The sequence below is a fragment of the Carlito syrichta genome, unplaced genomic scaffold, assembly GCF_000164805.1.
Source record: "Carlito syrichta isolate Samal-C Ts95f unplaced genomic scaffold, Tarsius_syrichta-2.0.1 Scaffold288993, whole genome shotgun sequence".
Taxonomy (NCBI): Eukaryota; Metazoa; Chordata; class Mammalia; order Primates; family Tarsiidae; genus Carlito; species Carlito syrichta.
Window position 1 is genome coordinate 202,977 of NW_007233089.1, and position 25,256 is coordinate 228,232.

General features: G+C 37.6%; 1 protein-coding gene across 1 annotated transcript in view; it reads left to right on the forward strand.

Annotated features, from left to right (window-relative positions):
• The window catches only part of VPS13C (vacuolar protein sorting 13 homolog C), a gene marked incomplete at its 3' end in the record, with an annotated part of 134,427 nt that overhangs the window by 91,243 nt on the left and 17,928 nt on the right, over positions 1 to 25,256 (forward strand). The window contains exons 41-48 of the mRNA XM_021710445.1: positions 75 to 134; positions 828 to 987; positions 8,702 to 8,818; positions 17,307 to 17,410; positions 17,831 to 17,998; positions 19,206 to 19,510; positions 20,737 to 20,884; positions 24,032 to 24,185. Of these exons, the coding sequence (XP_021566120.1) occupies positions 75 to 134; positions 828 to 987; positions 8,702 to 8,818; positions 17,307 to 17,410; positions 17,831 to 17,998; positions 19,206 to 19,510; positions 20,737 to 20,884; positions 24,032 to 24,185 (1,216 nt within the window). The remainder of the gene's footprint in view (positions 1 to 74; positions 135 to 827; positions 988 to 8,701; positions 8,819 to 17,306; positions 17,411 to 17,830; positions 17,999 to 19,205; positions 19,511 to 20,736; positions 20,885 to 24,031; positions 24,186 to 25,256) is intronic.

Here is a 25,256-nt window from a genome sequence, read left to right on the forward strand (position 1 = left end):
GTAAAGAATGTTATCTTCAGTATGTGAACGTTTAACATTTGTAACCCAGTGGCTTAATTCTTCCCTATTTGTAGGCAGACAGTGATGGACCAGAATTTACAACCATTCATGACAACACCAAACAGCGATTGAAGGTAAATCTTATAGAGTTTACTGTAAGACTGTGAATTGTGTTTATTAACTTTAGCTTCATAGCCATGTTATTTGTGAGATTGTGCACTTTAAAATTAGAATAAAGGGGACAACAATAATAGATATAATTTGTAGACAAAATAAATAGGTATGGAATTGAAATAAAGTTCTTACAAAAAGTTAGTTTGAGTTCCTAAAAGATGATTTGTTTCCCAGATGTGAATTGTGATTACTTGATAATATGAATAATACATTTAGAGGAAATCATGTTAATGTTAGTCCACTGTGGTTATTTGGCTTAACGTTGATGGAAGCATTAAGCATTTGAATTAGGTACTGGCGTTAGAATTGGAATAAGGACAAGGATAAAGCATGGTCTAGTATAGACGTTTCTCATAACTCATTTAAGCATATATGGTCAGGTTTGGAGCCCTTGAAATGTGGCTTATATATCTTTACTCAAACTCATCAAATTCTGTTGAGGTTAGAATTGTGGTAGCAAATGGTAGTGTGCAGAATGTTGGCTTATTGACTGATAAGGATTAGCATTGTAATAGTGAATACTTTTTAAAAGAAACTAAAGTTTAAAAAAGGCCCTTAGTTGAACTTTTCTTGTGCTATTTGTATCTGTTAAAGAGTGACATAAAAATGTTATTAAACCTAAAATCTCTCTCTCTAATTGTTCATTATCATAGGTTTCATTTTCATCCTTAGACTTAGTACTTCATCTGGAAGCTTTACTTTCCTTCATGGATTTTTTATCATCTGCCAATCCATCCTCTGAACCTTCTTCTGAAAAGGAATCTGAATTGAAACCACTCGTTGGGGAGTCCAGAAGTCTCATTGTCAAAGCTGGTATTTATTCTTGAGTCATGGCTAATACTTTCTACCTACCTGAACTTTAAGAATCATAAAATAACTTGTTTTTTTGAGCTAAGATAATTTTTAGCACTTTGACATTATAGCTGCTCTGATAGATTAGGTTTGTTTCAAGAGAAAGCAAATGTTATCTCTGTGGGACTATCATGCAGTTCAGTGAGGGTTTTCAAGTAAGTGTGTTTAAATATTAATCATGAATTTGTATTTCATTTAACTGTCTAGCTTTTACATAAAATAGTTGCATATACTTGTGTTTGAAGTCTTCAGTTGATTGAAAGTGAGAGAGGATGAAATTATGGATACAACTGTACATAGTAACAAAGGCCCATTTCAGTTAGTCAAGTAGACTTACCTGGTGCTCAACAATTTTAAGTGCTTTGTGGGACACTGAAGGGAGAGATCTCATGGAAGAGATAGGATCACTTTGACTTCTAACCAAAACTGTATTGAGATTACACACAGTTATGGGCACATGTTCCCTGGCATATGATTCTTGTTATGAAATGGTAGGTAGGAAGTATCTGGTATGAATAAAGAATATGTGCCTGTTTTTAAGACAAATGTCGATGTAGTTATTTTTCTTTTATGTTATATGATGTAAATATTTAACATCTGGTAACTTAATTTTCAGACCATTAATTTTGAGACCATTTTGAGTGATTTGTATATTATTGGCACTTCACTGTAAAACTGTCAGTACCATTAGATCTGATACGAGGATCTGATTTTTTTAAAAAACCATGGATTAGAGCAACAATTTTGTTATAAACTAGAGTCAAGAAGTTTAACCTTCTTTGCTGTTAATGTACCTGTCACATTAATGTCTTTAGAAATATATAATCTTTATATAATATATGTAATACATACACAGTTGAATAAAGGAAAAGGCAGTTAACCTAACAGTAAACTACAAATAATATTAATCCAAAGAAACAGTCTTTTTATTTTGCTAGATGGTGGGTCCTGATGGTTTGAATATGCTACATTAAATATTAAAGGAAAAATTCACCTATCATCATATTAGTGATTAGGATGATATTCTTCATGCTTTTGCAGTTTTACAGGAAGGGTCTGTTTACTTCAGGGAAGACAAATTTCTAGGAAAACATTACAGAATTTATCAATCAGGATCTGGATTAAAGTTGATGTAGGGAATACATTTAATTGTGGGCTTTTTGTTTCCTTTATTTATTTATTATTTTTATTATGATATTGTGGGGTACAGTTAAGGGTTAGGTATACAAATACGTTTTGTTCAGGCACCTTTGTTGATAAGAGGTGTTTCCCCTTCCCCAGACAGATATTTGCTACTGTTAATCCCATCTCCCTCCCCCACTAGTTTCCCATGACTGTCACTCATTTTCTTATAGTATTAAATTGGATGTTCAAGGTCCATTATATGAGTGAAAACATGTGATACTCGGATCTTTGTTTCTGTGAGAGGTCACTCAGTATTATAGACTCTAGTTCCATCCAGGTTGCTGTGAAATTCATGATTTTGTTCCTTTTTATGGCTGTGTAGTATTCCATCATGTATATGTACCACATTTTTTTAATCCAGTCCTTTTTTGATGGGCAGCATGGTTGCTTCCAGGTTCTTACTATTGTGAACAATGCTGCGATAAACATATGTGTGCAGGTATCTTTTTTATATAGTGATTTGAGTTCTTCAGGGTATATTCCCAGTAGGGGAATTGCAGGATCATATGGGAGGTTGATATTTAGAGCTTTCAGGACTCACCACATTGCATTCCACAGAGGTTGCACTAGTTTACACTCCCACCAACAGTGTAGAAGTGTTCCCTTCTCGCCACACCCTCTCCAGCAGCTATTATTTTTTGAGTTGTTGATAATTGCCATTCTGACTGGAGTTAGGTGGTATCTCAGTGTGGTTTTGATTTGCATCTCTCTGATGATTAGTGAGTTTGAACATTTCTTCTTGTGTCTGTTGGCTGCTCAGATGTCTTCCTTTGTGAAGTGTCTGTTCATATCTTTTGCACATTTTATAATAGGGTTGTTTGTTCTTTTCAGCGCCTTTGAGTTCCTTGTAGATCCAAGATGTTAAGCCTTTGTCAGACCTGGTGTTGGCAAATACTTTTTCCCAGTCTGTAGGCTGTCTCCCTGCTCTCTTGATGGTTTCTTTGGCTTTGCAGAAGCTTGTCAGTTTAATGAGGTCCCACTTGTCTATCTTATCTCTTATGGCCTGTGGGTTTCGGGTTTTGTTCAGGAATTGGATGCCAGTTCCGATTTCCATGAGGGTATGTCCTTCATTTTCTAAGGTTATTATGGTTTGAGGTTTTACATTTAGGTCTCTGATCCATTTGGAGTTAATTTTTGTGTATGGGGATAGATAGGGGTCCCATTTTAATCTTCTGCATGTGGTCAGCCAGTTTTCCCAGCACCATTTACTGAATAGGTTCTCCTCTCCCCAGTGGTAGGTGGTGGAGGCTTTGTCGAAGATGAGTTCGTTGAGAAATTGAGGTTTTGCTTCTGGAATCTCAATTCTATTCCATTGATCTATATGCCTTTTCCTATACCAATACCAAGCTATTCTGATGATTGTAGCTTTATAGTAAAGTTTGAAGTCTGGTAATGTGATACTATCTGCTTTGTTTTTTTTGCTGAGGATTGTTCTGGCTATTCTTGGACGTTTGTGTTTCCATATGAATTCCTGTGTTGTTTTTTCTAGGTCTGATAAGAATGTTGCTGGTAATTTAATAGGTATTGCATTGAACCTGTACATTGCCTTAGGAAAGATGGACATCTTCACAATGTTGATTCTTCCAATCCATGAGCATGGGATATTTTCCCACTTGTTTGTGTCATCTTTGATTTTTTTGGGCAGTGTTTTGTAGTTTTCATTGTAAAGGTCTTTCACGTCTCTGGTTAGGAAGATGCCAAGGTATTTCATTTTTTTTGTGGCTATTGTGAATGGAATTGTGTTTTTTATTTGGGTTTCTGTTTATTATTGGTGTAAAGAAGTGCGATTGTCTTTTGCACATTTATTTTGTATCCTGAGACTTGGCCAAAGGCCTTTATCAGTGTAAGGAGGTTTTTGACACGTTCTCTTGGGTTTTCAAGGTACACAATCATATCGTCTGCAAAGAGAGATAACTTGACTTCCTGTTTTCCTATTTGGATACCCTGATTGCCTTCTCTTCTCTGATTGCTTGAGCCAGTACTTCCAATACTATGTAGAACAGGAGGGGTGAGAGTGAGCATCCTTGTCTTGTTGCAGTTTTCAGGGGAAAGGGTTCCAGTTTTTGTCCGTTTAGGAGTATGCTGGCTGTGGGTTTCTCGTAGATGGCTTTTACTATTTTGAGAAATTTTTGCCATATGCCTAGATGTTTGAGGGCTTTTATCAAGAAGGGGTACTGGATTTTAACAAAAACTTTTTCTGCATCTAATGATATAATCATGTGGTTTTTGTTTTGACATCTGTTGATGTATTTAATTACATTTATGGTTTTACGAATGTTGAACCAACCTTGCATCCCAGGTGTGAAACCTACTTGGTCATGATGGATGATTTTTGAGATGTATTGTTGAATCTGGTTTGCTGGTATCTTGTTGAGAATTTTAGCATCTATGTTCATTAAAGATATTGGCCTGTAGTTCTCTTTCTTTGTTGGATCTTTAACTGGCTTGGGTATCAATGTGATGTTGGCTTCGTAAAATGATTTGGGTAGAATTCCATCTTTTTTAATTGCCTGGAATACCTTCAGTAGGATTGTTACCAGCTCCTCCTTAAATGTCTTGTAGAATTTTGCTGGAAGGCCATCTGGACCAGGGCTTTTTTTTGTAGGTAGTTTTCTTATTATGTAGTCAATTTCCTTGATTGTTATTGGTCTATTTAGGGTATCAATTTCTTCTTGTTCCAACCTAGGTAGATTTTGTGATGTCAGAAAGTTCTCCATTTCCTTAAGGTTTTCAAGTTTGTTTCCATACAAGTGTACATAGTAGTCTCTAATGATCTTTTGTATTTCTTCAGGTCAGATGTGACTTCACCTTTTGTGTTTCTGATTGTGTTTATTTGGGTTTTTTCTCTTTTTTCCTTGGTCTTGTTTATCCTTTCGAAGAACCAGCTTTTTATTTCATTGATTTTTTGTATTATCTTTTTGTCTTCTATATCCTGGATTTGGGCTTTTATTTTGGTGATCTGGATTCTTCTGCTGAAATTAGGATTTTGTGGTCCTGCTTTTCCAGCTTCCTTAGGTGGCTTGTTAGGCTGTTAATTTGTGTTCCTTCCATTTTCTTCATGTGTGTTTGTGGGGATATAAATTCCCCTCTTACTACAGCTTTTAAGGCATCCCCGGGATTTTGGTAAGATGTTTCTTCATTTTCATTTGTGTCCAGGTATCTTTTGATCTCTGTTTTGATTTCATCATTGACCCAGGAGTTGTTTAGCATCATGCTGTTTAGTGTCCATGTCTTTGTGGGTTTTGGGGGGACCTAGGTGGTATTAATGTTTATTTTCATTCCACTGTGGTCCTAGAAGGTGCACTGTAGAATTTCGGTCCTTTTAAATTTGCTTATCCTTGATTTATGGCCAGTTATGTGGTCGATCTTAGAATACGTTCCATGCGGTGATGAGTAGAATGTGTATTCTGTGGTCTTTCGATGGAGTGTTCTGTAGGTATCAATTAAGTCCACTTGGTCCAGAGTCACATTGAGGTTCCGGATGTCCTTGCTGATTTTTTGTCCTGATGATCTGTTTAGGGTTGTGAGTGGGATATTAAAGTCCCCAGTTATGATGTTGTTAGAGTCGATATCTTTCTTTAGTTTTCCTAGAAGGTACTTTATGAAAGTTGGCGCACCTATGTTAGGTGCATATATGTTTAGGATAGATATTTCTTGTTGATGGAGTGAACCTTTTATCATTATGTAGTGGCCCTCTGTATCTTTTTTAATTTTTGATAGCTTAAATGGTATTTTGTCTGAAGTTAGAATTGCGACTCCTCCTTTCTTTTGTGTTCCATTTGCCTGAAAATTTGTTTCCCATCCTCTTCCTTTGAGTCTGTGTATGTCCTTTCTAGTGAAGTGGATCTCTTGAAGGCACTATATTGTTGCCTGGTGATATTTCATCCATTTTACCATTCTGTGTCTTTTCAGTGGTGCGTTTAGTTCATTCATATTCAGGCTAATTATTGAAATGTGAGAGTCCGTCCCTATCATAGAGTTCTTATAGAGTTGTTGTTCTTCCACTTGGCCTTTTTTTGTCTTTCTTTTGGTTTTGGGGTTGGTTCATGCATATTTTATTCTTTTTCCTGTACTCTTGTGAAGAACGTTGTTCTTTTTTCCTTTTCTTCTGTGTTTAGTACTTTCTTAAGTGTTTCATGTAGAGGTGGTTTGGTGGCAGCATAAGTTCTTAGGGATTGGATATCTGGGAAGGATTTTAATTCTCCCTCGCTGATGAAGCTTAGCTTGGCCAGGTAGGTTGTTCTTGGTTGAAATTTTCTATCTTTTAGGACTTTGAAGATAGGTCTCCAAGCTCTCCTAGCCTGCAGGGTTTCTGTAGATATATCTGCTGCTATTCTGATTGGTCTTCCATGGTAGGTGATCTGGCCTTTTTCTCTTGCTGCCTTTAGGATTGTTTCTTTTATGCCTACTTTGTTTAGGCGAATTATTATGTGTCTAGGAGTTGATCTTCTCATTTGTTGTGTTGCAGGGGTTCTCTGAATCTCTTGTGTTTGAATTTTTGCATCATTAATTAGATAAGGGAAGTTTTCTTGAATGATCTCATGGAAAGTTTGTTCCAGTGTGGTGTCTGTCTCTCTTTCTGCCTCAGGAAGGCCAATTACTCTTAGGTTCGGTCTCTTGAAGTAATTGCTCATCTCTTGAAGGTTTTGTTCTGTCTTTTGGAGCTTATTTTCTGTGTTTTTTATAGTTTGGCTTAGTTCTATACTTTGATCCTCAAGCTCTGAGATTCTTTCTTCTGCTTGGGTAATTTTGCTTTCAATGCTTATCAGTTTGTTATTTATTTCATTCACAGTATTCTTTTTTAGTGTTATCTCGGATATCAGCCCTTTCTAGTTTCTTCTTGTGTCTCCTCAATTCTTTTTAATCTCTCCATTAATGTCTTGATATCTAGGTTTGTAGTTTGAGACCCTTCATTCTGGGGGCTCTTCATTGTTTGCATTCCGAAGTCAGTTTTCTCAGTGTCTGCCCTCCCAGGGGTCTGGGAAAGACCCATAGTCTTCTTTTGGTTTTTCTTCATTTTTGTACATTTCCTCTCTCTCTCTCCCCCTTTCCCTCCCCTTCTTTAATTCTGTTTTTGGGGGAAGATGGGGTTGCTTTTATTTCTCTTCTGCTATATCCTGTTCTTCCTTATGAGGGTCTTCTGGCTTTGTTCACTTTTGAGGTTGGAGTGTAGGCTGCAATGTGTACTGTTTGCAGTTTTGAGGTTTAATTGAGGGGGAAGCTGTGGTTCAGAATGTATATGTTGATTCTAGCATCCACGAACAGGTGTATGAGCACAATGGAACGTATTTCCTTCTGCCTTACCATCTGTCCGTGTAGCAGTATGTAGTCTTGGTCCCTAGATTAAAATGGGGGTATAAAAAAGGAAAATAATTGAGAAAGGGGGGGTTAATAGAAAGTTAGAAGAGCGAGAGGGAAAACAGACATACATACCAACTATCAGGTGAGAAAGAGACACAAGGCCGGAAAGAAGTAAAAAAAGACACGTAAGAAAGATTCCCTAAAGAATACTGGTAGCTACACAGAGACAGACCAATATAATCATGAAATGGTGTAAGTCAGAAGGCAAACAACAAAAGTGATCAAAATAAACTGTCAAAATGATAAAATCATAAATCACAATAAGAGATCAGATTAAAAATCACTTCAGCTCTGATCTCTGGCCTCTTCCCTTTGTTTTTCATTGCCGGCATCTAGATTTACTCGCAGTTTGGGTTTGGCTGCCTGGGCGTTGCTTTTGTCTGATTCAGTGTAGGGTTGGGGCTTTTTCTCCTGTTTAGTGACGTTACTTTAGGAACCACGGTGGGGGTTGTTGTTAGGTGGGTGGAGCAATGGAAATCTCTTCCTGGAGAATGGCGGAGGCAGATTCTCTTTCGTAGATCCATTTCTCTCCGCTTGTCTGGGTCTCCAAGCTTGGGGTCACGCGCTGAGTGCCTCAGTCAGGATGGGCCCAGAGCTCCAGATCTCCAAGTCTCCAACAGGCAGGCAGTGAGTGGCGAGAGTGGCCCTGGGCCCCCCACAGGGTACTTCAGCCAGGAATGGGACCGGTGTCTCGAGGGGCGGATGCCCAGAGCCTCCCTGAGTGTCCGGCGTCTTGGTGCTGGTTGCTGGGCGAGACGATGTAGCCAGGGAATGAGCTGAGACCCGAGACTCCCACGCACGCGGTGGAACAGCAGCAGCAGGGGGCCGCAGTATCCGGCCCTGTGTGAGACCAAAGGTCCCTGGGCCTCGGGCCAGAGCGGCTGGTGGTGGGGGAAGAAAAGTAAGAGTCTTTTTGGGAACTCACGTTCGGAGAATCTCACAAGTCCACCTATGCCGTTGCCATCTTTCCGGGAGTGTCTATGCATCGGCCCCGTGCCGAGCTCCTTCCGATCCGCTTTTTGTTTCCTTATAGTACATCATGTACTTATATTTTAGTGGATTTGGCGTTATTGTGTGTGTTATATTTTCTGTGCCCTTTGCTAATCATAAGATTTCTGTTACTTTTTAGTATCCAGCAATGTTTCTGAAAACGATGTATTTGATTTAAAGATCATAGCTGAATTAAATGCATTTAATATCTTCGTCTGTGATCAGAAGTGTAACATTGCAGATATTAAAATACGTGGTAAGTAATTATTGTTGTAAGTCTTTCTGTTTCTTTTTATAAACATCCAGGAAAAATGATCTTGTACATAGTAGATTTCTCATGAGTCATCTTTTGGTTTACTTATATTGAAGACTTATGAAAGCTTTTCAAAGATATACTTTGAAATGCTAGAAGTAAATTTGTTATGATGAATTGCTGACTTGACACATTCCTTATGTATCTAAAAAAGTTTCAGAATAAATCTAAGTCTTAATCTCTTATTCCTGTCGCTGCATTTTCAGAATAATATTTTTAAGCTGAGAAATGAATATCATGGTAACACCTTACTGAGTGAAAATATGTCATTATCTTTGTTTCCTTTGTCTTTTGTGAATATATAGCATCAGAAAAAGAAACCTCTAAAAGAAATTTTGTATGTTTCTCCCATTATCAGCTTGATGTAAGAATGAGGCAGCATGGTATAGAGGTTCAGATTATACCATAGGTATGATAGAGTTATCTGGAGTCATCTTGCCAAGGTTCAAGTCATGACTCTAATACTGACTGACCTTGAACAAATTAATTTAACCTTTCTGTACCTTCATTCCTCTTCTGTAAAGTGGAGATACTAGTAATTATTGATAAAGTTGTTTAACGTTTATGCATTGGCGTATGTTTAGAACAGTCCTGTTATATAGTAAGCCGTTTTGTTAAAAGTTACAAAATCAGCTCTGTTCGGTATATATTATTGTGTATGGGATCATGACTGAATCTTAGCTTCAGATATTTGCTCTGTACTGAGGGGCAGTTGTAGTGACATTGTGCCTTTAGAAATTACAAGAATGAAGAGAAGGGAGGAAGAACCAAGATGGCCAGCGTGTGGAATAGCAGACCTGCACCTTTTTTGCCAAGCAAGACAGGGAGTAGAGACCCAGCTGCAGATAGATGAGACACCTTGAACACTTTGAACTAGTGAAACACCCTTCACCCAGCAATGGTCTCTTTGAACACATTGAGACCAGAAAGCAATGGCAGATGTGGGAATCTGGGTGTCTCATCCCCCGTCGTGCACTAGGCTCCCATAAGAACTGACGCCCTGCCTAGTGAATGAAAGTGGGTGAATGGGCCTAAGATGCTTTGGATTGGTTCAGCCTCTTCATCAGCATGTGAGTCACCAGTCCCACATGGGAGTAGTCCTGGGCACGGCATAGCAGTGGGCAACCACAGCCCAACCACAACAGGGAAAAAAACCTGCTTGATCAGCTGCCATGAATGGGGCTTCTGCTGGGCTGGCCAGCTCACAGGCAGGGAAAGCCCACCTGCATAGTGGACCTGGCTGGCATCCAGCAACGGTGGTCTTCTTCCCAGCCAGATCAGGAATAATCACATCCAAGCACCGCATGCTTGCAGGGTAGAGCCCAACTTCCTCTGCAACAGGGAACCCACTCTATTTTAAGAGCAGAGTGAGGACTTAAACAGGGAGGGAGTGACACTGAAGACACTGAAGGCTTTCCTGGTGGGAAGGCTTCCAGGATGCAAACTGCAGATAGCAGTTGGTGGGATACTGGTCCCACCAACCACTCTCTATAGAGTGCTAAGCAGCAGGACATGAAAATTAACCCAACTAGATTAACAGCAGGAGAGAATTCTACAGTAAAGAAAATTTCCCATAAGGTGGCACAAGAAGCAGTGAATGACCCACCCGCTCATACTGAGAGACCCAAATTGAGCCACAGAAAGAGACCTAGGACAGAAGGTCATTGAACAACTTCAGAGCAACAAATCAAAAGAGGAATAATAGAGAGGGAAGAGAAACCTATCACAAATGAGGAAAAATCAATGGAAAAATACAGACAAACCTCAGAGTCCTAAAGGGACAGTGTCTGAAAAAGCAGCTATTAGTGTACAAACAATGGAAACCCCCCAGAACAACCTACCCTGGAAGACAGACACTGAAATTAGAGAAGTTGGCAAAAGTTTACAGAAACCAAGGGAAACTAAAATCGAAACTCGCTGAAGTCATACAGGAAGTAAAGCAGAGTTGGTCAATTTCAGAAAAAGCCCATTATGAAATAATGGAAATGGAAAACTTCATTCTGGAAACTAAAAACACTGTAACAAGCATAGGGAGGAAGGTCAACCAGATAGAAGAAAGAATTTCAGAACTTGAAGACAAAAATATGGAATTAACTCAGTCCGTCCAAAACATTAAAACAAAAAAACTCAAAAAGAAGGAGCAGAGCCTCCAAGAGATGTGGGATTATGCTAAGAAGCCAAATCTATGCCTTACTGATATCCCTGAAACAAAAAGAGAAACAGAGAACACCATGGAACAAGCATTCCATGAGGGTGTCCAAGAAAACTTCCCGCATCTTGATCGAGAGATGACCATCCTGATTGAGAGATGACCATCCAAGCACAAGATAGTCAAAGAACCCCCCCCAAGGTATCATATGAGAAAAGCCTCCCCAAGACACATAGTAATCCACCTCTACAAAGTAAGTAAGAAAGTAAAATTCTAAAGGCAGCAAGAGAGAAAGGTCAGACTACCAACCCAGGAAGACCCATCAGAATCACTCCAGACTTATCTACAGAAATGCTACAAATCAGAAAGGACTGGAATTCGATTTTTGGCATTCTTAAAGATAAGCAATTCCAGCCAAGAGTTTCCTACCCTGCCAACCTAAGCTTCATCAGTGATGGAGAACTAAAATCCTTCCCAGACATCTGATCCCTAAGAGAATATGACACCTCCAGACCAGCCCATTAGGAGATATTTAAGAAGGTGTTGAACACAGATAAAAGAAAGAAAAAAAAAGGTCATACCCATCACAAAAGTACAGGCAATCACAGAGATAACAGTGCATAAAGAACAATCATAGAAATGAAAAAACACAAATATACAAATACAAAAGTAAAAAGGAAGCAAAGCAGCCCCTTTAGAGCCCTGTGACAGGGATAAACTCTCACATTCCAATAATTAGTTTGATTGTGAATGGTGTGAGTGCCCTACTGAAGATACATAAAGTGGCAGATTGGATAAAGCATGATCCAGCAATCTGTTGCCTTCAGGAAACTTAGCTCACTGCAAAGGAAACCCATAGGCTCAGAGTTGTAGGATGGAAAATGGTATTTTTGGCAAATGGAAAACAGAAGAGGACAGGTTTAGCTGTTCTGATATCAGATGAAGCAGTTTTCAAAGTATCAAAATTTTAAAAGGATACTGAAGGACACTGCATAATTATAAAAGGCTCAATTCACCACCAAGAAATACCCATCTTAAACATATATACACTCAACACAGGCACACCAGGTTTTATAAAACAACTACTAAGTGAACTAAGAGAGGAGAACCTTGAACAATCAGTTGGAACTTAAATACCCCACTAACAGCTTTTAGATAGATCTTCAAGGCAAAAAACCAACAAGGAGATCCAGAAACTCAGCTCAGTGCTTGATCAAATGGATTTAAGGGACATCTACAGAACTTTCCGCCTATCATCTATAGAGTTTCCATTCTACTCATCAGCATATGGAACATACTCCAAGATTGAGCACATTCTTGGACATAAATCAAGTGAGCACACATTTCAAAAGATCGAAATAATATCAGGCATCTTCTCAGATCACAATGGAGTAAAAATAAATACCACCATCAACAAGATCCTCCCAAAACACACAAAGACATGAACACTAAACAACATGCAACTGAATGATTTCTGGTTCAACAAGGAAATCAAAACAGAGATAAAAAGATTATTGGAAACAAAAAGAAAGACATATCAGAATGCCATGAAAGTACTGTTAAAAGGAGAACTCACGACATTGCACACACACGTAAAGAAAACAGAAAGATCACAAGTAAATAACTTAATTTCACACCCAAGGGAGCTGGAAAGGCAAAATTATCTAAAATTCAGCAGAAAAAATTATCTTAAAATTATCTTAAATTCAGCAGAAGAATCCAGATCACCAAGATAAAATCAATTGCAGGATGTAGAAGACAATATCATAGAAAGGATCAACAAGTCAAAAAGCTGGTTCTTTGAAAGAATAAATAAGATTGATGAACTCTTGGTTGGATTGATGAGAGAGAGAGAGAGAGAGAGAGAGAGAGAGAGACCAAATAAACACAATTAGAAATGCAGAAGGTGAAGTCACAGGTGACTCTGAAGAAATTCAAAAGATTATCAGAGATTACTATGAATGCCTATATGCAAATGAACTAGAAAACCTAAAGGAAATGGAGAACTTTCTGACATCTCAGAACTTCTCAAAACTGAAACAAGAAGAAATTGGAACTCTAAACAGACCAGTAACAATCCAGGAAATCGACCCAGTCATAAGTCTCCCCACCAAAAAAAGCCCCGGTCCAGATGTCTTCCCAACTGAATTCTATAAGACATATAAGGAGGAGCTGTTATCAATCTTACTGAAAGTATTCCAGGCAATTGAGAACGATGAATTCTCCCCCAGCTCATTGTTAGGAAGCTAACATCATACTGATACCAAGACCTGCAAAGACCCAACAAGGAAATAGAATTACAGGCCACTCTTCATGATGAACATAGTTGTAAAAATTCTCAGTGAGACTCTAGCAAATTGTATCCAACATCTCAAGGATCATCCACCATGACCAGGTGGCTTCATTCCTGGGATGCACAGCTGGTACAACATTCACAAGACCTTGAATGTAATTCAGCACATTAGCAGATGTTAAACCAAGAACCACATGATTATGTCATTAGATGCAGAAAAAACATTCAACAATATCCAGCATTCATTTTTGTTAAGAACCCTTGAGCTCCTAGACATAGAGGGAACATTCTTCAAAACAGTAAAAGCCATTTATGATAAACCCATGGCCAACATTTTGCTTAATGGGTGTAAGTTGGAAGCATTTCCTCTGAAAACAGGAACAAGGCAAGAATGCCCACTCAATCCTTCTGTTCAACATAATGTTGGTCCTAGCCAGAGTGGTCAAACAAGAGAAGGAAATCGGGGAATCCAAAGAGAAAAGAGGAAGTCAAGCTATCCCTCTTTGCAGATGATACGATTTTGTACCTTAAAAACATTAGGGAGTCTGTCAAAAGCCTCCTCAAACTGATAAATGACTTTGGTAAAGTTATGGGGTATAAAACCAATGTGCAAAAAACAGTTGCATTTCTGTATACTAGCAATAAGCAGGTAGAGAACCAAATAAAAAAACACAATCTCATTCAAAAAAAGAGGAAGGAAGGAAGGACGGAAGGAGGGAAGGAGACCAAAGGAGGGAGGGAGGAAGGAGAGAAATAGAAAGACCTTGGCATTCACCTAACCAGAGAAGTGAAAGACCTTTACAATAAGAACTATAAAATGCTGCTCAGTGAAATGAATGATGAACAGAAATAAAGAACTGAATACTACAATACTACATGTTCTCATGCCTAAGTGGTCCCTGAACACTCATCACTGCCAGGGGAGGAAGGGAGGGAGGGGGGCACGTGACAACACGTAGCATACCTGGTCCTAAACCAGGGGACGTGAGGGCCAGTTAGAGACCCAAATTTCACTTGCATGCAACCTACTTATGTAGTTAACCCTTACTTGTACTCTACATCTCTATAATAAATTTTAAATAAAGAAATCAAGGATGACACAAACGGATACACACTTCATGTTCATGCATTAGAAGAATCAATATTGTCAAGATGTCCATTTTGCCTGAAGCAATCTACAGATTCTATGCAATACCCATCAAATTTCTGACATTTTTTTCAGACCTGAAAATGACAATATAGAAATTCATATGGAAACAGAAAAGAGCATGAATAGCCAATACAATTCTCAGCAAAAAGAACCAAGCGGGAGGTATACTTCCCGACTATATACTTTATTACAAAGCTGCAGTAACCCAAATAGCCTGATACTGTACAGGAATAGGAGGACAGAGATTTCAGAAGCAAAAACTTGGCCTCTCAACCAACTCATCTTTGATAAAGCTACCAAAAACAATCACGGGGGTAAGGAGACCATATTTAGCAAATGATTCTGGGAAAACTGGCTGAACACATACAGAAGAATGAAACTGGACCCCTACCTATCACCATATACAAAAGTCAACTCTAAATGGATCAAAGACCTAAATACAAGACCTCAAACTGTAAGAATCCTAGGAGAAAAATGTAGGAAACATCCTTACTATTGGAGTAAGCAACGAATTCTTGACCAAGTCCCCAAAAGTAAAAAAAATATTTGCAAATTATGCAGCTGACAAAGGCCCAACATCCTGGGTCTATAAGGAACTCAAATGAGGTGAAGGAAAAAAAAACCAACTCAATAAAAAGGATATGAACAGACACTTCTTAAAAGATGACATACAAGCAACCAACAGACACATGAAAAATTACTCAGCCTCACTTATCAGAGAAATGCAAATCAAAACTACAGTGAGATATCACCTAACTCCATTAAGGATGACTATCATTAATAAGTTTAAAACAAACAAACAAACAAAAAACAGATGCAGATGCTGCCGTGGGTGCAGAGAAAAGGGAATGCTTCTACACTGTTCTTGGGAGTGCAAGCTAGTTCAACCTCAGGAAAGCAGTGAAACATTTCCTAAAAGAACTAAAAGTTGACCTGTCATGTGATCCAGCAATCACCCTTCAGGGAATATACTCAGAGGAACATAAACCATTCTACAGAAAAGACACTTGCACATGCATGTTTACTGCTGCAGTATTTACAATATCAAAAGCATAGAACTATCCCTATTACACTTGGAATATACAGGGGACAAAGAAAAACTAGTAGATATACACGGTGTACTAATAAACAGAATATTATGGTTAAGGAAATACTTTACATGATGGATAGCCAAATGAATTTTTAAATTATTGTTTTGAACATATAAATTATCATTAGCTAACATTTCCATAGTTACTTATTTTCATAGTACTTTTTGATGTTTTAATTTAGGGCTTTTCAGTGTTACTTGATGAAATGCTTTTAAGAGTATTTAGCTAAAAGATTTTTTTTATGGATGCTCATAAAGAAGAACAAAAAGTGCAGCCAAAAGGAAGAACAAAATCTTGGTCTTGGCAGCAGATTGATTAGAATTGGAGACCATCATACTAAGTCATCTGTTACAGAAGCAAAGGGCTGAATATCTCATGTTCTCACTTTTTTTTTTTTTTTTTTGAGTTAAAGCCTCACTCTGTCGCCCAGACTGGAGTGCAGTGGCCGCTCCCGGCCACCGCAACCTCGACCTGCTGGGCTCTGGTGATCCTTCCGCCTCAGCCTTCCAAGTAGCCGGAATTACAGGCGCATGCTACCACGCCTAGCTAATTTTTTGCTTTATTGTAGAGATGAGGTCTCGCTGCCCAGGCGGGTCTCGAACCCGCGGGCTCAGGCAATCCACCCACCTCAGCCTCCCAAAGGCGTGGGATTACAGGCTGAGCCACCGAGCCCGGCTATGTTCTCACTTTTAAGTGGGCTCTGAGCATTAGTCACATTAGCACAAGTGAGGGATTGGCAGTCACTGGGCACTGTTAGGGGAGGAAGGGAGAGCGGAGGATGGGGGCACGGGACAACACAAAGGGTCCCTGGTCCACTACCAGGGGGAGTGAGGACCTGCTGGAAGCCCATTCCTCACCTTCAACACAGCCTACTTATGTAGTTAATCCTCACTTGTACTCCAAATCTGTACAATAGAATAATAAAATTTAAAAAAAATTATGAGAATGACAAATTTTTTGAAGAGAAGTCTTGGGAGGGTGTGTTAGATATAGTTTATTGTAGAAGTAAGAGTACTCAGTCACCAATGGTATTCATTTATTTTTAGTTATTAGAACAGCAGTTTTAATAATATAACAAATGCTGGTGAGATAGCTGTTTAACAAATATTGTGTCTTCCTAAATGACCACTTATGAGCTTGTTGATACACAGAATATTTGGTATGAAGAAATATGTTTAGTTTTCTTAGTTCATCTAAATTTCTTTGAAGTTTGGTGCTATTTTTTTTTTTTTTATTTTTATTTTCTACAACTTTTGACTGGGCTTGGTGGCTCATGCCTTTAATCCCAGCACTTTGGAAAGCTGAGGTGGGAGGATTGCTTGAGCCAAGGAGTTAGAGACCAGCCATAGTACATGGTGAGAACTTATCTCTACAAAAAAAATTAAGTCAGGTGTGGTGGTGTGCACCTGTAGTCCCAGCTGCTCAGGAGTCTGAGGTGAAAGGATCACCTGAGCCCAGGAATTGGCTGCAGTGAGCTGTGATTGTGCTGCTGAACTTTAGCCTGAGTGTCAGAGTGAAACCGCCACCAAAAAAAATTTTCTTTACAACTTAGGAGATGCCTATTTTCCTTAAAGGTATTATTACCTTTCTTAAGTATCTTGTACGTGGAAGTTGTTACCATTAATATGTTTCGTAATGAGCAATTTTTAGTCACTCTGTATCTGATAAGTATATTATTGAATTTAAATACTACTGAATTAGTTCACTTGGACTGGATGAAAACTTTAAATGTTAAATGTTTCCCCTAGGTATGGATGCCTCTATTTCTGTGAAGCCAAAGCAGACTGATGTGTTTGCCAGGCTTAAGGATATCATAGTTACGAATGTAGATTTGCTGTCCATTCACAAAAAGGTGATTAAAAAGTAGTTTTTCGTATTGAAATTTATTTTGTTCTTTGGGTTTGAGATACAGTTATTTATTTTTTCAGTATGCATTTATTAGTCGCCTGTTGTATGTCAGGCATTTTGTTAGGAATTGGAGAGGAAAATGGTAGTAGTCTGCTTTCATATTGTGTATAGATTAGGCCTCCTGATACACAGTGATTTGTAATAGTTATTTCTCAACAGTTAAATGATATTTCCATGGTAAAATGACTAAAGGAAAAAGTTATAGTCAAATAAGATGTTTTTAACTAACAATTTTTAAGGTTGAATTTTTATATTGCTTCTTCATATGTAAGGAATCTGTAATAAGGGAACTTTTTAAAATAATACATCAGTAAAGGACCGTACAGCTCTTTTGATATAATAACTAGTCATCTTATACTTTTAGGCTGTCTCTATTTTGGGAGATGAAGTCTTTAGGTTCCAGCTGACTCTTTATCCAGATGCCACAGAAGGAGAGGCCTATGCTGACATGTCTAGAGTAGATGGCAGATTTAGTTTTAAAGTGGGTTGTATTCAGATTGTTTACGTTCATAAATTCTTCATGTCTTTTTTGGTAAGTTTATTTTTAAAATACATTTATTTCTTATTGAATCCTAATTATCTTTGTCTATACAATTGAGCCTAGATAGTAAAAATCTTCACTAATAAGGATGTGTGATAAACACCCAAATGCTGAACAGAAAATTATAGTTAAGGAAATACTTTACATGATGGATAACCAAATGAATTTTTAAATCATTGTTTTGAGCTTATAAATTATCATTAGCTAACATTTCCATAGTTACATATTTTCAGAGTACTTTTTGATGTTTTAATTTAGGGCTTTTCAGTGTTACTTGATGAAATGCTTTTAAGAGTGTTTAGATAAAATATTTTTTTAAGGATGCTCATCGTGGATTTGAAGGACTAATTTTGGAAATTACAGCTTTTGGTTATAATTGGGATCACCAGGATCATGTAACTTTTTCCCTTTTATTATTTCTGTGTAAGCATCATGTGCTGAAGAGTTTAAATTTTCCCATGCCTCATAGCATGGATGCTTATCAATGCTTACAAGTCATGAATTTCTCCTTAAAACCATCATGCTTTCTTTTCTAGAGAGTATTTTATTTGGAAGGGGTTGAGGTGCAGATTAAGTTGCTTTTGTATCATGAATGAATGGGCATTAAGAACTTTGCTTCTAAGAATGATCTTTTCCTTATTGGGAAAAATCTTTTTGTTTTTAGTTGAAATGTCTATAAATAAATTTTTATCTTGTTAATAATTACAGGATCGTAGACAATTATCCATCTTTCCTTATACCCGATGCCTGAGTACATTCAAAAATAGTTTCATAAATAAGCTGGCAGAGCTCTAGTTTCTAAGACTTTATTCTTGTGACCTACTAGTACAAAATTACCCTGCTTTTAAAGAAGTACAGTGTTCTTCTCCCTTTCACTTAAATTTGAATTTAAAATGACCAACATTCATTAGTAAAAAGATTTTTTAAATGTCACAAAATTTGTCATAAAAATAAAATAACTGTGAAATATATAAAATGAAAGCTACAGAACATTTTCTTTTGAGAAGTAAGTATTGTTAATAGGCCAGGGTGTCTATTTCTAGACTTGACTCTCCACATACACAATCATAACTAACGTCTATTTTATATTACCTCTTTTATTTGGCATTTCTATTTAAAGTTGATGCTTTTAAAAGTTTTTCCTTTTAAAAAGAAATGTCTATTGGGGAAACTTTCTAAATACTATCTCTTTCAACAGAACTTTCTCAACAATTTCCAAGCTGCCAAAGAAGCTTTGAGCACAGCCACAGTCCAGGCTGCAGAAAGAGCTGCTTCCAGCATGAAAGACTTGGCTCAAAAGAGCTTCCGCCTTTTGATGGATATCAATTTGAAAGCACCAGTTATTATTATTCCTCAGTCTTCAGTGTCAGCTAATGCTGTTATAGCAGATTTGGGTTTAATTAGAGTTGAAAACAAATTTAGCTTGGTTCCTATGGAACGTTATTCTCTTCCCCCAGTCATTGATAAAATGAACATTCAACTCACTCAGTTGAAGCTGTCCAGGTATAAATATATAGTCTAATTTGTGTGTTACTTACTAGAAATAGGATTTTCATAGAATTTTTGCCCGTGGTAAAATGCCTAATAATTTGTGGTTTTCATTCCTTATTTCTTCTAATTATAAGAGCTTAGCCATTGGTTTTTTTGGTTAACCTCACAGAACCTGCATTTTTGTCTTACTAAACTTAAAAATGTAATTTTTTCATCCTATAAAAATCACCTATTATAAAATTATAGTTTACTTAATATTTAATTTAAATTTATTTTTAACCTTGTACATCGCTATTTTTTTAGGTGGGAGAAAACTTCCTAAATGTAATAAAATTTAGGATTTCTTTCTTTTTTTTTTTTTTGAGTTGGAGTCTCACTCTGTCGCCCAGACTGGAGTGCAGTGGCTGCTCCCGGCCACCGCAGCCTCGACCTGCTTGGTTCCGGCGATCCTTCCGCCTCAGCCTTCCAAGTAGCCGGAACTAAAGGCGTACGCTACCACACCCGGCTAATTTTTTTATTTATTGTAGAGATGAGGTCTCGCTGCCCAGGCGGGTCTCGAACCCGTGGGCTCAGGCAATCTGCTCACCTCAGCCTCCTAAAGGCGCGGGATTACAGGCTGAGCCACCGAACCTGGTTTATTTCTTATTTTTAAATCTTGTCACATTTGGGAATTTTTAGTGAGGTATCAAAAGGATTAGTGAATCCAAATGGGAAAGTCTTTGTTTCTATTGAATGGCTAGAGTACCTACTTGATGGTGCACATATTTGTTGGCAGGCATGCTAGAATGACTGTTACCATATATTCATTTACTTTTTGATTTGGTGAATTTTTCCTCTTGAATTTGGGAAAGTACTAATAACATATTAAGGGCTAAGTATAAGATCACTTTCTTTATCCTCTGGTTTCAGTAGGATATAACATTTGTTTGTATGCCATTGTACCAGTTGCTATACCAAACAGTCTTTGTGAAAGATAGTAAATAATACCATAGTCATACTGTATGAAAATCATGTCTTTGTAATTGTTGTATAGGTTTTGTTTTAGATAACTCTGCATATAATCTTGATTTATTCTGATTCAGATTGATTTGTGAAAAGAAGTATGTCCTAAAGTTATCCTGATAGCAACCTGTATTTAGTGTTTATGAAAATGTTATTTGGAAACTGTTATACAGCATAATAGTCCTAATTTAAAAATGTAAATTTCAAATAAGAAATAAATTCTTGTTTTCTTTCAGAACTATTTTGCAGGCTAACTTGCCACAACATGACATTGAAATTTTAAAACCAGTCAACTTGCTTTTGTCTGTACAGCGAAATTTATCAGCAACATGGTATGTGCACATTCCAGGAATGGAGATAAAAGGAAAACTAAAACCTATGCAGGTAAATATCTAGTACATAATATATGAAAATCACTTGATAGCCAGCCTTTTATTGTTGATCATATTGTAGTTCTAGTATATACCAGAATGTAGAGGAGACTACATTTAAAGGGAATGTTTTAACTGCAAAGGAGGTCATCCTCATTCCCCCCATTTTTCTTTATTTCATCATAGTTGGATGATATTTGGTAAAACAAGCAAGAAGTCTGAGATAAAACCTATTGGAATCTACTAAAAATATTATTCTTAATTTTGGAATATTCTATTAAAGTTTTAACACAGCTAAATTGCAAAACCTTGTGATGTGATCTTTGGCTACCATACCCAAAGTACCTTAGGAGCATTTTCAATGTGTAAAGACCCTTTTTTAATTGAAAATTGGATAACATTTTGAATAGACAAATGTGTTTATTTGGTAAGCATATAATTCAGCATTAATGTTAATAGTGTAGTTAGCAGGTTCCATGTCAGCTCAGAGGAGGAGGTGAGACTGATTGAAGATAGTCATAGAGGTGCAAGAATCCTTGTGTTGGGCCTTTGTGCGAAACTGTTGCAACCAAACAGCAGGGAATGGGGTTGGGGAGGGAGAAGCTAAGCAAATAGAGTGTGTGGAAAACAAAGATTTAGTAGTTTAGTGGGTTTTGATGTGTGTGATTATTTCAGAGTTGGTTCCGAGATAAAACAGGAAGGAACAGAGAAGCAGAATTCTTTTGGGGAAGAAGTTAAAATTGAGCTTCTTGTGGAAGTGAAAGGTTTCTCTTCATATGTACTAGGGGATATAGTACATGAAGAAGAATTATTGAACTATATCTGTTTGGGACTTTCATAGAGTGGACTCTGTTCCAGCATATGGGTAGCTTCTCTTAATTTCTCCCTTGCTGCTAAGAGATTAGATCCAGAACTAATATTTGACTCTTCCTTTCAAAGATCATTTGGTATAGGTTTATTAAAAACAAAAGTAAAACCTAAATGTCTGTCAGGAGCCAAATGTCAATAAAATTATGGTATATTCATATAATAGACATTGTAAAGAAGATAAAGTAGATGTAATAAATGTAAAAGTAATAGACATTGTAAAGAAGATAAAGTGAATGACTAAAACTCTATGAAACAAAATGGATATGTCTTAAACATAATGAAAAAATTGAGTTGCAAAATGATAGTACACTTCTATAGCATTTCACATTTTATAATAGGCAAGACAGTGCTATACATGTTGTTTATAAGATATACAATAGTGGTAAGTGTAAGAGAAAGCATTCATAGCAATAATAATTCTCTAGTTCAGTGTAGTGTCTTTCTCTGAGAATGAGAGGAGAAGGGAATGAGGCCTCAGGGAGGTGTATATGGGGCTTTGGCCACATTTGGAATTGAGAAGCAAGATCTGAAGGAAATGTAGCAACTTGCTAAGGTTTGACAGAGCTAGGTGGTAGATCCACAGGGGGAGGGTTATAGTAATCTCTGTCCTTTACCATTGTGCTTGAAGCATTTCAAAAGAAACAAGGAAAAAGTAACAGAGCTGCTAGGTTAACACCAAAGTATGATCATTACTTTAACCAAAAGGATCCTTGTTAACTCAGGAATGCAGCCACAGAGGATAAGTTCTCTACTTCCTAATTTGTCAGCAAGCCAGGCCTCTCTAACCCCCCTCTTTGGTCATAGTCTGTATAGTTTCCCTGGGTTTGGGGTGCAACTAAGAAAGACTGTTGGGCAGGTAACACCAAGTTGTTTTGGGTAGATGTTTGACAGTTCTTAAAGAACATTGGGGTCACCTTTCAGAATTGTCCTTCATACTTGCTGAAGGTGAGCCTAGTAGATGATATGGTTGCTCTTTTTGTCCACAGCAGCCTGAAGGAGGTGGTAAAGTTAGATACTCTTCAAACAGCTGTGGTATCTTGGTTGGTATCACAAAAGAGAAATAATAGATAAAAAAAGTTTAAGGAGTTAAAGATACACCTGCTGTCTGAGAACTGGGACTTGAGACAGACAAATCCCTGGTCATCATCTTGTGCTAAAATACCTCTGTATTTTCACTTAGGCCGGGAACTAGGCAATTTTAGGGGACACAGGGTACTGAGCATTCAGAAATTTGATGTGCACTTATGCTTGTTTGTGTGAATGTGTGTATGAGTGCTTGAAACATGCCTTTTGGATCATTGTGTCTTACAGAAGGTAGAAAGACACAATGGGAAGCTCCAAGGAAAGCACTGATTTAATGTGTCTTAGCAGGTCAGCTGGCGGCTTCATTCCTTCTAGTTGTTTCATATTGTTCTGCAGCCACCTGTGCGGGGAAGATGGCATTATTCCTTTTTAAAGACTAAGAAACTCGAGAAGGAGGCTAAGAAACTTGGCAACAAGATAGCTTGAAAATGGTATAGCTGATACAGATCTGCCTGATTTAAAGCCCTAGCTTTTTTTCCCCCATACATACCCTTTATAAGAGATGAAGAAGATGCTAACTTTCTGTTTTTGTTTTTAAAACTTTTGGTAATTTGTTACTGTTCTAAGAAGTGTTATTCATGATAAGTTAAACAACTGCTTTGTGTATGTTCAGGTGTGAATGTACTGAGATTAAGAGCCACATAGCAGGAGAGCAACTTTTGACTTTTTGGTGGAGATCAGAAACTGAACAGCATTCTTCCTGCACTGAGTTTGGAGAGGAGTAAATAGTGTAGAGGAAGGAACTGGTCCTGGTGGAGAGGAGAGAGAGGCAGAATGGAGATGGGAAGAGAGGGGAGGGGAGAGAAACCCAGGAACAGGACATTGTGGTAACAGGTAAGGCACAGAGACTATTGGGATGCTAGAGTCAGGGGCTTGGATATGGGTGGAGGCAGAAGTGTGTTTACATCCAGCAGGTGAGGTGAAGTACTTCTCTTCTGGTGTTTATGGTCCCAATGCTTACTGCTTTCCTTCACCTTCTCCCCATCTCCTTCTCCATCTTCCCCTCTTACCTTCCCACTTGTCTCTTCTCTCTTTTCTATCTCTTGTTCCATATGTGTGTGTGTGTGTGTGTGTGTGTGTGTGTGTGTGTGTATGTATTTCTAAGCAGACATAATTATTTAATTTGAAAACCACTTATATTGTGACATATATGTGATGGTCTGCATTTTTTATTACTTTGTGCTAACATACTATTGCTGGTTTCTAGGTTGCTCTCAGTGAAGATGACTTGACAGTTTTAATGAAAATTTTGCTGGAAAATCTTGGAGAAGTTTCTTCACAGCCAAGCCCTACACAGTCTGTGCAAGAAGCTGTGAGAGTGAGAAGAGTAGATGTTCCAAGCGGAGCTGATCCCCTCAAAGGTACACATTGATGACTTGCACTTTGATTATGGATCAACAGTATGTTAAATGTCATATTTATGCTTAGTATTATTCTCATTGTCCAGCATAATGTGGTGTGAACTGATTCAGTATTGTACTGTTTATTGCAGAATATATGTTGGGCCTGGGGCTGCCCCTTTTAAAGATCTCAGGGCAGGGAGGCACTCCTGTCATTTGCTGTAGCAGGAAAGGTCACTTGTTGCCTGCAAGATACATGTTTACCCTTTATTTGTGAATGCTAAATTTGCTAAATTTATTAGGCACTGAGGTGGTCAGTCTTCCTTGAGCAAATAAATCAAACATACACTGTATGTCTATACAGTGTAGTAAGGTTCCAAAATAATTCAGAGAGAAAAGGACTTTGGTATCATATATCATACTCTGATGACTGAACCATGAGAAAGGAAGATACTCTTGTATGGTAACAGCTTTATTAATTTGCCTTTACTGGAGAAATATATATCATATACATAAGATAATTTTTCAGATCATTAAATTGAACTTATTAAAAGCGCTGAACCTTTGAACTCATTTTTAAATGATAATTTTTCAGAAATAGTAGACTTTTTTACTTTCTAAAATAGCTTTTATGAAATATAATTTCATTCTTTTTCATTATTTAAAGCCACTGATGTCAATATCATATATTTTATTAGACTGTAAATAGGTTAATATTTTCACAATTAAAAAGAGATGAAGTACTCCTTGCCCTTATATAAGTGATCTAGGGCTACTGTGCTGTGCTTATAATGCTCTTACAGTATCAGCTATTACTTATGACAGCAATTGATAAAACTGCCAGTTAATAATACTATACCAACCCTGCTGCTCCTGTAGTCATGATAGATCTGTTATGAAGTGACACAAATGACTATAAATGTGTGTAAGGTTTCTGGTTTAAGTATTGCATAAACTAGATAAGGCCAACATCTTCTCTCCAGGTTAGGGTTTGCGCCACCATACAGGCATGTGCTAGATAAGTAGGCTGTTATGGCTAGACAGGAACTATATATACGTTGATCAACTGTAACGGACAAGCTTTATGTGACT